At 44.5% G+C, this 15,646-nt stretch overlaps 1 protein-coding gene across 1 annotated transcript in view; it reads right to left on the reverse strand.

The window, feature by feature from the left end:
* The window catches only part of PEBP4 (phosphatidylethanolamine binding protein 4), a 202,546-nt gene that overhangs the window by 87,995 nt on the left and 98,905 nt on the right, over nucleotides 1–15,646 (reverse strand). Inside the window, exon 3 of the mRNA XM_047090550.1 lies at nucleotides 7,651–7,749. Within this exon, the coding sequence (XP_046946506.1) occupies nucleotides 7,651–7,749 (99 nt within the window). The remainder of the gene's footprint in view (nucleotides 1–7,650; nucleotides 7,750–15,646) is intronic.

Below are 15,646 nucleotides of genomic sequence, written 5' to 3' on the forward strand. Positions count from 1 at the left end.
CAGAACAGAAGACATTCTCCCAGGTGTGATATAAACAGTGCACACTAATAGAACTTTCCTGAAATTAAGCAAGGATCACTCTTTTGAATGTGCTGCCACCATCCCCCTTTGTCTCTTCCTAAGCACGTGTGCTCAGTCAGGGGTGGGGGACTGAGGCCAGTGGACCGTGACAAGCCCAGGTTCCTGGTGTCAGGGCAGGGTTGTTTGTTTCAGTCTTATCCATTTTACAGAGTGGCCATGAAGGGGAGCCAGGGTGCCGCCCTCTGTGCCCGTCAGAGCTGAGCTCAGAATCGGTAAGCAAGGCAGTGCTGTTCCCTCTGGGGGTGTCCATGGGTGTGTGTGAGCGAGGTGTATGTGCGTGAGTGTGAGTATGTGTGTGACAGGGTTGGGCGGGTGGGGAGAGAGACTGAGAGAGGTGGGGGGAGAGAGAGAGAGAGAGAGAGAGAGAGAGAGACACAGAGAGAGAGAATTTTCTGCCTGATCCAGGAATTCTCCTGGATGGCAGAATTGGTTTCCATAACGACTTTCTGATATAAACATATTTGATAAAAATAAGTTAACAGTGGAGCTATGGTGGAGCACAGATTCTCAGAGTGCTGAGAGAGAGAGAGAGAGAGAGAGACAGAGAGAGAGAGAGAGCGCATGAGCTCTTCGAAGAACAGCACTTTCCTTTTTTTTTTCACCCTCCCGGTCAGCCTCTCTATACATAGTTTCCATAAACCAACTAAAAAGCTTTGTTGACCATATTCCTGTATAAACTGGCCCCTTTCCTGCCTGTACACATTTTATTCATATTTTCTCTCTCTCTCTCTCTCTCTCTTTCTCCTTAGTTACCTGAAGCACTACAGTATGTATGGGATAATATGATAAATTCATTTCCAATTCACTGCATTATCCCTTGAATATTTTAATGACTCATTGAATGGAGTAAAAAAAGCTATTTCAAATGAACAATTATGCTGCATTAGTCTGAGGGCTGATTATATTTAAACACTGCTCACATGGATAACAGGACACAGCGACCTCAGCATACGAGAGCTAATTTGGCTCTTATCTCCAAATAATTTTACACCGCAAATTACCATGAAAACCTAAAGGGCTTTAAAAACATTCATCAAAAGAGAATATTCCACTTTGTAGCAACATTTTATTTAAATTACTTTGAATGGGAACGAAGGCATCTTTGGGGTGGGACAATGACAGCAAGATGGGGACTATGAGTGATAAGGAAATGCCGAAGGGTGCTGGCTTGTGTGAAAAATAAAAATGGAAGGTGTCGAGGAAAAAGTGCAGTCTTGACGGGGCAGGAAGCACACTGTAGGCCTGACTGTCACTTGTAGCCCAGTCCCCTGCCCTGGCTGTGGTCTGGTGGGGGTGGGGTACACAGGGCAGTTCCCAGAGACTGAATAATGGGACTGACCCCCACTGCTCCAACTACTGCTACCTCCATCTAAGCAAATCCTGGTCAGGTCAAGTCCTCCAAGCTGGCCTGAACCCACCTGCAGTCTTCAAAGGCAAAAAGATGAGCTGTTTTTACCATAAGGTCTGTGTCATTGTCTAGAATTCTTACTTTGCAAGGATGAGTCCAAGAGCCTAAGGGAAATTGCTCAATTATAAGTGGCTGCTATGGTCAGATCTCCAAGTTGGGGGTCATAGGGGAGAGAATCACATTTATCAAGGTCCTACTATTCTGTTCAGTTTCAGGAGTTTTGATCTTCTTCAACACTGGGAGAGAGATATTATTATCATTCCCATTTTAATGATGAAGAAACTGAGGCTCAGGAATTTCCATCTGGACGTGGAAGAGTCTGGAGGCTCCACTGGTTCATCTGACCCAGAAGTACAGGCTCTTTCCCTGCCCCTTCAGGGTGGCCATGTTCTTTATAACCAGGGCCCCCTGTATTGTCCCCATCACCAAATGTTCTTTATGGCCCATAGATCTTTAGAGAGCATAAGCCATGCCTTGTAGGTGTTTATTACTTAAATTAATGGACCCTCACAATACAGGGCAAAGCACGCATGGACAAGTGCACAAATATCATTGCAAAACTGAAAATATAGGTCTAAAGAAAGTAACTAATTAATTCCATTTCCTTGGTTTGATCTCTTCATCAGAACTTGTGGTTCTGATCAAGATTGTTTATTCTTCTTCCGTGTATTATCATTAGCTTGCTTCAGAGTATATCTATTTGGAATTGGAATCTATATAATATATATATATATGTATAATATTCTGATACTACACGCATACACACACACACGCACACACACACACACAGAGTATATTCAAATTTCTACAGGATCTGCTGCTCAGTTGGTTAGGAGCAGGATAAATTTGCCATTTTCTGTAGTGCCTCTCTCTAGGGAGGCTTCCCCTCTTTGCATATGTAATTTCCTCTTCCTATCTCAACCCTGAAGCCTAATGATTTATGTCAGTTATACAAACAAGAAGCTGCAGTCTCAGAGAGGTCAAGTAAGTTGCCTGAGATCACTCAGTAGTGGGGTCGACAATTCAAGCAGAGGTGTCCTGGCCTGTGCTAACCGCATAACTGGAAGGCAAGAGGCTAAGGTATTTGCCCGCTTTACTTGGTTTCCCATGTATCTTATTCACCTAACACACTTAGAGGTCCTTTAGGAAACAAGCTCTCATTATGGAAAAATTCAACCTTACAGAAAAGTAGACAGAATAATGGACCCTTAGAAGTCCTTTTAATTCTATCCAGAATTGGTTGTGCTTACAGCTGCCAAAGGTTGAGGGCACTGAATGAAAGGGAAACATGAACTTGCCGTTTCGCTTTCTTTCTTGAAACAAAAAAGAGATTCAGGGCGAATTTTAGAATCATTGACGGTTTCTAGGAAGATTTTCTTTTTTGGAAGAAAAAAGGCAGTCTTGTCTCCTTAATTGTTCTTAGTGTTCTTTGTCACCAATCATGATATTCTTTGTGGAAGGTATTAATATACCATCTTCCTGTGTTCAATATTCCCATTAACAATAAAAAGTCTAATGAAAATATCTGCATGAAAAGCCCTGAGCACTAATTTCAGAGACAAACAGAAGATGAACCAATAAGCTTTTCTTCTGAAATGAATGATGCAAATTAATTGATATCTTAATTAGGCTTTAGCATGAAGACTATTAGTTCGATTGAATCAGAACTCAAGAACATCTTAAAGGAAAAGCTGAGGACATGGCAGGGAGAGAAACGTTGTGTGTCAATGCTCTGTTGGAACTCTTTTGTTCAATGAGAGATTTTTCAAAGAGGGGGCGGAGAAGGGCGGCATGCTGTTTGCAGCAGTCCTTGCCTGTCCTGGTCGGGCCAGGTTCGAGGACTGACGTTCAGTTTCCAAGCTGATAGGAACCCGCGGCTGTGGCCAGTTCCTCCCTGAGAGAGCCCCTGTGCCTCAGCCTCCTTCCTCTGCTTCACTAGAGTAGAAACTCATAGAAGGCGGAGACTTCCCCTGCTGTGTTTGCATCTCTAACCCCAGTGCCAGTGTTGGTGCCTGACTTAGGAGCAGTAAGGGTAACATCACAGCCACCAACGATACATACAGCTCGCTACGTGTTCTGGGTACTGTTCTAAGCTCTTTACTTAAAACAACTCATCTGAACTCCATAACAACAGGGTGAGGAGGCAGGGGCTATTGGTATCCCCACTTTTAAAGTGAGCATATTGAAAGACAGGTTGAGTACCCTGCCTCCCAAGATCACATAGCTATACTGTCAGATTGGAGCCCAGTGGTCTGGCTCCAGAGTCCTTGCCTTTATGCTTGCAAACAATGGCCAACCCATATTTGTTGAATTAAGTGAACAAAGGGTAACATGAATGCCTGCTTCCTCCTGGTGGACTTCTCTCTGGTTTTTGTACAAGTTGTCCAGGGTCTAGAGCTTTATCCCACCCTATAGTAGACACTTGCCAGCCTCTCTTTAGGGCAGGGAGCTGCAGATGTTTCCTGTATTCCTGAGAAATTATTTGTTTCCACCTGGATAGATGGCCCCCAAATTGTCCTTACTGAGGGGACCCCATGGCCATGGCCCACCCACCACGCAGTTAGGTTTGTGTTCCTAATATCAAGGCCAGCCTGGGTTCCACCTCTGTGGTCACTGTGAATCACAGGACCATCATCACTTTATGTCTGTAGTGACTTTATGGTGTGCCTTATTGTTGAGGCCACTTACTGCTGAGGGTAATGATAATATATAGGACTCACTTTTTAGTTTTTTATTTTAGAGAGCATGAGCAGGGGAGAGGGGGCAGAGAGAAAGAGAATAGAGAGAAAGAGAGAGGCAGAGAGAGAGAGAGAGAGAGAGAGAGAGAGAGAATCCCAAGCAAGCTCCAAGCTCAGTGCAGAGCCTGACATGGGGCTTGATCCCACGAACCGTGAGATCATGACCTGAACTGAAATTAAGAGTTGGGTGCTCAACCGACTGAGCCACCCAGGCACCCCACTGGGTTTACGTTTAGCCCAACATATTAAGGATGAGAATTCCTGAAGGGTTTGAATGTTAGCCAGGTGTATTTGATTTCCCAAGATAGCAGTCTTTGGGGAGGTTCCCTGGAAGCATCTGTCCATAAGAGGGAACCAGAAGGAGAGCCCTGGAATGGTAGGAGAACCACAGAGATTACGTTTGCCATCTTACAGGGAGGACAAGGTGGCATGCCTCTTGCCACCATGGAGCTGATGGGAGAGATGTAGTGTGAACCAGACCATGTGGTATGGCCAGAAGGGTGTGCAGTTTGGAGTTGGGGGCCTTGGAATGAAGACCCACCTAGCTGAGAGACTGCATCATCCAACCTCTCCAGGCTTTGCTTTCCCACCTATAAAATGGGGATAATGCCTAGTTCACATGCCCTGATCGTGGGGATCAAAAGGAAGGGTTGAAAATGATTGTCACTTGAAAATTGCTCCCAGATGGGTGATAACAATGACCAAAGCATTCAGACTGAACTCTGTGGTCTTCCTTCGATTGGCTAAATTCCTTCTGGAGACCTGTTAAACTTGTATGCTTCGTTCTCTCCAGACTGACGGAAGTGGTGCCTGGGAATCTGCATTTTAACACATTCACCAGTGGATTTGAACATGTTGTAATGTCTGAGACCTACTCAGCCTCAGCTAACGCCAACACAAAGGAAGTGCTTCTGGGTTTGATTAGAGCCTTCCCTTTTTTTGGCCAAGGGCCACAGCCTGAGACCTAAGTGAGCCTGGTTTTCATACTGGCCATGCAGCTAAAGGAAACTGGGGGCTGGTGGGCAGGCTGAGTGGATACAGCTGACAAGAGCTGCTGCTTCCTGCTGGACACTTGGATCAGGGAAAGTGGGTGAAAATGTGCCTGAAACCCAAGCCTCCTCCGGTCTAAGCGGGAAGGCTGGGGGCCACACCCGGGCAGGTGGCCCTGATAAGCTCTGAGGCTTAGCGGTCTTGCCGGACAGCTGCCACCTGCCACCTGCCACCTGCCACCTGCTCTGCTTCTCAGCTGGGCTGCTGAGAACCCACGTCTGCCCTGCAAAGCTTCTGTGAGAGAACTGTCCTGAGTGCATACTGGGGTGACGGCAGTGGGTGGGGCGGGGGGCTTCGGCTTGGAAGAGAGGCAGTGTTATGGCCCCAAGGTGCCCTCAATCCTGAAATTATCCCATCCACCATGGTTTCTGAAATCTGCCTCAGAACTGCCCAGTAGAACCCTCTTATGGACAGCCTGGTGTGTGAAGAGCTGCACTACACGTGTCATGTCTGGAGCAGTACTCCTTTCTTGAGAGTTTCTCCCCCTTATGACTGCCTGGGAATCCCAAGTATAGAAACTGGCAATGCTCTAGATTGGGGCAGGATCCAGTATTTTTCCCTTTTGTGCCTTCAGCTTCTCTCCCAGCCTTGATGGCATGAAAATCCCCCAGCTCTGCCCCTTTGCATGTTTATAGTGTTTCCAAGGCTCTTTACCAGGATGACGGGTGGTTGGCCAGGGGAAGTGTGTTGAAGCAATGTTCCTGCTTTCCCTCAGGAGCCTGGCTCAGGCACTGTCCAAAAAGCCTGCTGGAGGCCTCCCTGGAGGGGACTCCTTCAAGGCTGTGTGTAGCCAGGACTGCCTCTGAGGATGGGCTGTCTACCTAAGCACCCCGTGAAGGGCCCGTGGTCATTGGGCAGGGGTTGGTTGACAGGATAGCTTCTCCCACCAGCCCCCGACTCTAGGGGCTGTGAGAGCCCCTGCCTTGCTCAGGAGAATCAATGGATAGTTCACACCGATACCCCTTCCTCTGACCCACAGTGGGGGAAGGAAAAACACAAACTCCTTACATTTGTGGTGCTCTCTGTTTTCCAAAGTGCTCTCAGTATGCTCTCTCATTGGATTCTTGCGACAACCGTATAGAGGAGATAACATGGTTCCCATCTTACAGACAAAGAGGAAATACCCGGAGGGACTCCGAGTGACTTAATAGAGATGATGGGTTTGGGAACCTATCAAACCTAGATCCAGACTTAAGTCTTTTAGTTCTGGGTTCCCACTATCTTTTTTTGGTTAAGTTTATCTTTATTTATTTTGAGAGAGAGAGAGACAGAGAGAGGAAGAGAAGGAGGGGCAGAGAGGGAGAGGGAGAGGGAGAGGGAGGGGGAGAGAGAGGGAGAGAGAGAGAGAGAGAGAGAGAGAGAGAGAGAGAGAGAGACTTGCAAGCAGACTCCGTGCAGTCAGCACAGAGCCCAACACAGGGCTCGAACTCACAAACTGCGAGATCATGACCTGAGCTGAAACCAAGAGTTGGATGCTTAATGGACTGAGCCACCCAGGTGCCCCTGGGTTCCCACTATCTTACGGCTTGATGACTATGCAAAGGCCATCTGTGAACTCTCTAGGCACAGATGCATGAACGGCTGAAGCTAGCATGGATTTTCCCAAAGTGTGCGGCCAGGCGCTCATGAACAAAAGATTCACTAGGCAAATGAGGCTGGAAAACAAATGCAGATTATATAGTGCACATTTGAATATTAAAAGCACTAAAAAACCCGTCAGTGAGGAATGTGATTAATACAGTGTAGCCTGGGGTCTCCAAAACTTGTTTGGGAATACAGCCTCCCCCCCGCCCTACATAATGCCCGTTACCAACCCTCCAGATCTGTGTTCCTCAGACCTACTCCAGAAAGGATGAGCCAGACTCCTTCACAATTATGTGATGGCCAAGGGACACAGATGAGGGGAGACCACTTGTTTCTGTACAAAGAAAAGGAGACTGCCCCTCAGCCCATCAGGAGGACCCCCTGCAGGACTCTCCCTGCCGGCTCTGCCACCTGGACCACACAGTCACCCCTGTGCCTCCGAATCCAGGCCCCTCATGGTGGTGCGCTGGAGCCACTGTTAAATTTTCAGAAAATCTGAGTTAACCGTTAAATCATCAGTAACTTGAAATTGGCCATGGTGGAAGTATTTACACTACAGAAATCAGCAAACGCTACAAGTTAGGGCTCTCCCCACCCGGTTTACCTGTGCACCACTGATCCTGGACCTTTTTCAAAAGTGTTAGAAAACCTGGGAGGGGCTGTGACAGCTGAGTGTAGGGGGCAACCTGAGTCCCCAGCCCTCCTGAATGAGAGCTGAAAACTGCCCAGAACGGTAATCTTCCAGCTATAAGCCCAAGTGAATCAGAAAGCGCCTTCTGGCCTGCTTACCTTGATATCTGTTACCAGCCAATGTCTCCAAAATTGAGCCTTGGGGGAAGACCTGCTAGGGGCATCTGGATCCACCATCACCAGGATGTAGGTTGCACCCTGGAACAGATTCATCACAAAGAAATGTAGCACCATGACTAGAATTCTGATAGGAAAGCTGCAAGGTGCACCCTCTCCTTTTATCTCTATTCCAGCCAAGAGGGGCTGACCAACCCCTACCCAGTCCATCCCCATTCTTGTGCCATTCCTCTTATGTCACGTGTTTACTCTCAGAGAAGTGAAGTCTATTAAGTAGATAGTTGAAAAGCTTGGCTTTCCCTTTATGAAGAAGAATAAACCAAACAAGCATAGTTACTAAGCATCCAGAAGTCCCTAGCATCATGCTAGGTGCTGTGATGGAAGCAGAAATTTAAAAAAAATTAATGTTTATTTATTTTTAGAGAGACAGAGACAGAGCACGAGTGGGGGAGGGGTTCACAGTATAGCTGGAGGAACTTATCTACTAATTCAGCAAACACAGGAGAACTTAGTCTGTGTCAGGAATTGTACCAATTGCAAGGAATACTAGGATTCACTCATCCCTTCAAAAAGCATTTTCTGAACACCTACTATGTGCCGGAAATTGTTCTACAGGCTAGGCATCCAACAGAGAACAGGACAGTGTGAGCCATGCTTTCAGGAAGCTTTTATTCTTGGTAAGAGACACAGATTTTTTTTTTAACTCAAAAAACAAAGAAACCAAAACCACAAGGAAATGCCCAATTGTGATCAGTACTATGATTAAAACAAAATAGAGTGGGATGAGAGGGAGCAAGCGTTCCAAGAAGGGCAAATAGCTGCTACACAGGCCTTCAGATGGGAACAAGCAAGCATTCGAGGAACAGAAAGGATACCATGTGGGAGGCACCTTGGTGGCTCAGTGGGTTGAGCTTCTGACTTTGGCTCAGGTCATGATCTCATGGTCTGTGAGTTTAAGCCCCGCATTGGCTTCTGTGCTGACAGCTCAGAGCCTGGAGCCTGCTTCAGAATCTGTGTCCCCCCTCTCTCTGCCCCTCCCCGACTCGTGTTCTGTCTCTGTCTCTCAAAAATAAATAAACATTAAAAAAAATATCATGTGGTTAGGAGCAAGCAATGGAGAGAATGGACACGGCAGGTTTGGAGAGGTGGTTGAGAGCCCACAGAAGGCTTGGTAGACCTTGGTAGGGTGAGGAGGAGGGTTTTATTCTAAGTGCAATGCAGAACCAATGGAGGGTTTTAACCAGGAGAGTGATACACTCTGATTTACGGGTTTTTTTAAAATTTTTTAATGTTTATTTATTTTTGAGAGAGAGAGAGAGAGAGAGAGAGAGAGAGAGAGCATGAGCCAGGGAGGGGCAGAGAGAGAGAGAGAGAGAGAGAGAGGGAGACACAGAATCCAAAGCATGCTCCAAGCTCTGAGCTGTCCGCACAGAGCCAGATGTGGGGCTCAAACTCACAAGCTCTCCAAGATCACGACCTGAGCTGAAGTCAGACACTTGACTGAGCCACCCAGGTGCCCCTGATTTATGTTTTTCAAAGATTTTTTGGTGGCTGGATGAAGAATGAATGGCGAGCGGTAGGTAACAGATGAAGCCTGGAGGCCAGTCAGGAGGCTGTTGTCTTAGTGAAGGATGGTGGTATATTGGACTAGAATGGTAGCAATAGAGCTAGAAACAAGTAGATGGATTGGGGAAGTATTTTTAGGGAGAATCGATAAAATCTGTGGATGGATGGGACAGTGGGGCAGTAGAGGGTGGGGAAAGAGAATCTGAGGGTGTTTCATGAGTTTCTGGCTTGAGCAACTGGGTGAATGGTGCCATTTAGTGACATAAAAGACTTGGCAATGAGATTGTTTGAAGAAGGGTATTGAGATTTCTGTTTTAGACATATTAAGTTGGAATTACTTCTGAAAAGATAATCAAGTATATAAGTCAGAGTCTGGAGTCTAGAGGAGAGATGAGGAGTAGACATATAAGTTTTGGAGTCACTGACATATAGACAGTCCTAAACCCATAAAATAATGAGATTCTTCATGGGTAGGTTAGACATGGGGCAGAAAAGAAGTCTCTGGACCAGATTCTAGAACAGCTAATGTTTAGAAAAGAAGAAAATCTGACAAAGGAGACTGAATCCGGGGTGGGGGGGGCACACCTGAAGAGTAGGGATCATGAAAGCTGAGCCAGAAAGTGTTTCCCAAAGGAGGAGGTGGTGAACTGTGTTCAATGATGCTGAAAGGTATGGCAAGATGAAGACACGGATGTGACAATGTGATTGGACAACTTGGGAACAGTGTTAACTTGGCAAGACCAGTTTCAGTGAGGTAGAAAGGACTGAGGTTTGATTGGAATAGGTGGAGATGAGACGGGATGATAATTTTAGTGTGAAGGTCAGCTGAGACATGGAGTGGCTATTACTAGATGGGAAGGAAGAGCCAAGAGATTTTTTTTTAATTGTTTTTATTTTTTTTAGGAGATAGATGATAGTCAAGCATGCCAGCAGGCCAGTGGAAATGATCCAGAAGAAAGGGAGATCTAGATGACAGAGGAAAAAGGGGATCACTGCACAAGCCAAGACTCTGGAAAGGTGGGTGGAGACAGGATCCAGAGAAAAAGTGAAGGGACCGGCCTCTGGTAGACACAGAGGATACAGGTTCAGATGCAAGGGAACTGGAAAATGTGATGGTGAGGAATGGGGAAATTGTCTTCTGATTACTTCTATTTTCTCAGTGAATTAGAGGCAAGGTCATCAGGGGAATAGGGATTATAGGAGGTTTGGGGACAAAGAAGAAGGTGTGAAATAGTCATTTTGGAAAGTGAGAAACTGACTATACCATAGGTTGGTCGTAAGGTTACTAGGTAATATTGCATTCCACATCTGTGTGCTTTTAACTGGTAAAGTGCAGTTGAGAAATAAGTGGTAGGTGGATTTCACTTGATAGGGACTCGGACTGCTCAGTAGTCTGGATGAGAAGGGAGTGGGAGAGTAAGATGTGAGTAAAGTACAAAGAGAAGAGCTGGGGCTCCTCTTGATCTGAAGGGAGAGACAGACACAGACATAGCTGTAGAACAACATGCGAATGCTTGAGTAGAGAAACATTTATCAATTACTAAGGGAGTACAGAGGAGGGAGCCTAAACCTCTCTACCTCAGGAGTCCAGGCAGCCTTCACAGAGTTGTCTTTTTAAAGAAGTTTTTATTTATTTATTTATTTACTTAGAGAGACAGGGAGAGAGGCAGAGAGGCAGAGAGAGAATCCCCAGCAGGCTCTGCACGACAAGCACGGAGGCTGATGTGGGGCTTGAACTCACAAACCGTGAGATCATGACCTGAGCCAAAATCAAGAGTCGGATGCTTAACTGACTGAGCCACCCAGGCACACCGAGTTGTCTTTTGAACTTGATCTTGAAGAATAAGCAGGTAAAGGGTCAAGAAAACAACTCTGTAGACAAAGGGAAGGGTCTGTGCAAAGGCATGAGGATGTTTGGGGAATGGCAAGAATCTTGGTGTGCTGGGACATAAGACATCTGGAAAGGAATGGCAGGTGACAAAGCTGAAAGGTTACTGGGACAAGATAATAAACAGTCTTACATGTCCTAAGTTGTTTAGAATTTGTTTTGCAATAGGACCCACCGAAACTGAATCGATGACTGACATGATTAAATGTGTGCTTTGGGAAGGCGCATGGTAACACTGAGTAAAAAAACTAAAAGAGAGAGAGAAAAAAAGACAACTGGGATACCCTGAAGAGAGACTGCAAGAGCTTAAAAATGTGAGTGGTAGTGATAAAGACAGAAAGAGGCATTTGTGTTGTCCCATCAACAGTGTGAAGTGACTGGATGGGGCAGATAGAGGAGAGGGAGATGTTCAGGATGACCCTGACATTCTATCGTGGGCAACTAGCTGACCATGGTGCCGTGAATATTAGGAGTAACAAATTTGGGAGACAGTGGGTTTGGTGTTAAAACATGCAGGCAGAGACATCTCTGACATGGAGCTCTGAGGTAGGAGCTCTCTCACGACTAAGCATGTGAGTAGTGGGCGTGAGGACAGATGAACCTGTCAGGGAGAACAGGTACAGTGAGAATAGAAGAATGGGTAGGGTGGAACCGGGGACCCCGAGGGGTGGGGCTGTTGAAGAAGGAGTGGGGTGGGATCAATAAAACACAACCATCCAGGGAGAGGACCACAAGCAGTGTGTGCTGCAACAACTGGGGGATCCGGCAACTTGCCAAAGAGTAGGTTAGAGATAAAAACACGGTTGAGTGTTAAAATCCTAAAGAGTCACTGAACCACATATTAGATGCTATAGAAAATTAAATGAGAGAATCTGAAGATAGAGTCCAAGGAAATTCTAAGAACTCAGAAGAAAGGATAATCAGATGAAAATATTAGGGGCAAAGTAGGATCATATCCCAAAGAGCCTGTGTGTGTGTGTGTGTGTGTGTGTGTGTGTGATTCCAATGGAATTCCAGAAGGAAAAACTGTACAACTGATACTCCCAAGAATAGGGAGCCAAAGCAGTAAGAAAATAAAAAGAAACAAAGTGTAAATACTGTAAAAGAAATAACATCTATCCTCTGTCTTTTTTAAAATTATTATTAAAAATTTTTTTAATGTTTTTATTTATTTTTGAGACAGAGACAGAGCATGAGCAGGGGAGGGGCAAAGACAGAGGGAGACACAGAATCTGAAGCAGGCTCCAGGCTCTGAGCTGTCAGCACAAAGCCCGACGCGGAGCTCAAACTCATGGACTGTGAGATCATGACCTAAGCTGAAGTAGGACGCTTAACCGACGGAGCCACCCCAGGTGCCCCTGCTCTTTGTCTTTTAATTACTATTATTATTATTATTATTTTGCAAGTGACATGACGGCTTACATGAGAAATCCAGAAGAATCAGTTGGAAACAACTAGACTGATATTCAGTAATGAGTTTTTATGACATACACACAAAATCAGTACTTATTAATAACAGTCAGAAAATATACTTTTAAAATGCCATTTTACAATTGTAATAAAAACTATAAAGTATCTAGCAATAAACCTGATGAAAAACCCACGACTTAGACAAAGAAACCAAAACACTACTGATAAGCATAAAAAGAAAACTTGAATAGATATGGGGACATGCTATGGTTTTAAATTAAAATAATCATTTGCAGGGGGCGCATGGGTGGCTCAATTGGTTGGGCACCCGACTCTTGATTCTCTGATTCTTGATTTCAGCTCAGATCATGATCTCATGGTCGTGCGATCTAGCCCCACACTGGGCTCTGTGCTGGGCATGGAGCCTGCCTGGGATTCTCTCTCTCCCTCTCCTTCTGTCCCTCTCCCTCCTGCATGTGTGCTGCACACTCCCTCCCCCACCATCTTAAAAAAAAAAAAAAAGAAAGAAAGAAAAGGAATAATCATTTGCCAATGTGTTAATATCCTTCAATTAATTACCTAATTTAATACAATTCTAATCAAAATCCTAAAGAGATGTTTTGGGAACTTCATGGAATAATTCTAAAGTTCAGAAAAAGAAAAAAATTAGCCAACGCAATATTGAAAAACAGAGAAGTGGTATTGATTTTGTAGATATTAAAATATATTATAAAGCTACAATAATTCAAACAATGTGGTGTTGATTAGGAACAAACAAGCAGTGGAAGCAAAGTAGAAAATCTAGACAGAAATCCATGTCTTTAATATATGTGTATTTAATAGGTGATCAAGCTTTAATGAAAGATATGATATTTAATATATGACAAAATTATCAAACAAGTGGAGAAAGGATAGATTATTTTATAAGTGCTGCTGGGACAACTGGGTCACCATGTGGAATAAACTTCAGTCTCTATTTCTCTCATATGCCAAAAAATTTTCAGATTTAACTGTGAAAGTGAAAAAAAATCTTTAAAAACTGATTTAATGAAATTTACTAAATTCATATAATGGAATACTCTGTTGGAATTAGATCCTTATATTTTAATATGGAAAAATATCTAAAATATACTAGTAAGTGAAATAAGCTGCAGAATAGTGTGAATGATATCATCTAAAATGTGCAGGAAAACTTTATATATCTAACTATATATATATTTATAGATATATTTGCATATGCATAGAAAATGTCTGGAAAAGTACACACCAAACTGTTAACAGTAAATGGCATGAAGGAAAAGATTGATATATTTAACTAGATATAATTTTGAAACTTTTATATGACAAAAAAAAGGAAGCAAAATAAAATTCAAAGACAATGCTAGGAGAAAATATTTACAAGATCTATGATAAAGGATTAATATCCTTAATATGTAAAGTACTTTTTAAATCAATAAGAAAGAGAATAAGAACCCAACGGAGGTATACATAAGGAACAGGAATAGGCAATTCATAAAATAAGAAGCACAAATGATCAACAAACATGAATATTCAATTTCATTAGTAATCAAAGATATGCAAATTATTTTAAAATCCTATTTTGCCTACAAAATGGACATATATACTTTTTATATTTATTCCCAGAGTATGTGGAAACAATGGGTATGTTACAAAATCTTATGCAAAATATGATTTCATTGTCTTTGTTAACCAATAACTGTATCATACCCCTCCATGGAAAACTATATATACCCCTCCATGGAAAGAGGACCAGAAAAATCAGAACCAAAACGTTGGCTATCTCTAAGTGATGGGATAATTATGAACTATATTCTTCTTTGTATTTTTCTGCATTTTCCAATTTGTGCAATAAAATGCATTGTTTTTACACATAGAAAAAATGATTTTTTAATATGGAAAAATATCTAAAATATACTAGAAGGTGAAATAAGCTGCAGAATAGTGTGAATGATATCATCTAAAATGATTTTCTCATCATTAAACCCTATTTTTCTTCTGGTCAAACAATGCCCAGAGGAATTCTTTTCCATGGCAGGCTACTTTTCCTTCCCTCCCCTCTCGGCTCGTCACTGCCCCTCCGGACCCCCACCTGAAGCTCTCCCACACTGGTGTCTGCTTCTTTTTTTTTTTTTTTTTTAACGTTTTATTTATTTTTTAGACAGAGAGAGACAGAGCATGAACGGGGGAGGGGCAGAGAGAGAGGGAGGCACAGAATCGGAAGCAGGCTCCAGGCGCTGAGCCATCAGCCCAGAGCCCGACACGGGGCTCAAACTCACGGACCGCGAGATCGTGACCTGAGCTGAAGTCAGACGCTTAACCGACTGAGCCACCCAGGCGCCCCGTTGGTGTCTGCTTCTTTAAGTGGTGAACCAGGAGACTGGTCTTTGTGGGTGAGTCCCTGCTGCACAGTTCTGTCGGAGGTGGTTACATCCTGAGGTTTTACCCTAGATCCCCTCCCTGTTAAGCAACCCCATAGCAGACCTCTTCTAAAACTTAGCAGGGAAGAGAGGGCTTCTGTGGTGATGGTCTTATACCTTCTCTCTCAGTGCAATCAGGGAGCTGGTTTTCAGCCCTTTCAAAGACCCCAATTGTGCCTGAGCGGTGGCGTGTGCTTGTAGTCCCGGCTACTTAGGAGGCTGAGGCAGGAGGATCGCTTGAGCCCAGGAGTGCTGGGCTGTAGTGCGCTATGCCGATCGGGTGTCCGCATAAGTTTGGAATCAATATGATGACCTCCCGGGAGCCGGGACCACCAGGTTGCCTAAGGAGGGGTGAACCGGCCCAGGTCAGAAATGTAGCAGGTCAAAACTCCCGTGCTGATCAAAGACCCCAATTGCCAACAGAAGCTCCCTAGCAAATATTTAAGAGGTGGGGTGATGTTCAGCAGATAAACTGGCAAACAGGCTATTCAAGAGCGTGGTTCATAGCTAGACTCCTTGGAAGTCTGACTTGGCCCTCGCTTGTTCTCTGCCGGTCCTTGGAGCCGACAGGCTGGTGTAAGGTGGGGTGACAGAGATGAACCAGTCTCTTGGCACATGACCTTAACGTCTGGCCATGGTGGTCCATCTTCTAGGTGCGGCCTAAAGAGAAGAATGT

The sequence above is a fragment of the Lynx rufus genome, unplaced genomic scaffold, assembly GCF_022079265.1.
Source record: "Lynx rufus isolate CCGP_SWC_20201006 ecotype Redwood Valley unplaced genomic scaffold, mLynRuf1.p SCAF_3, whole genome shotgun sequence".
NCBI lineage: Eukaryota > Metazoa > Chordata > Mammalia > Carnivora > Felidae > Lynx > Lynx rufus.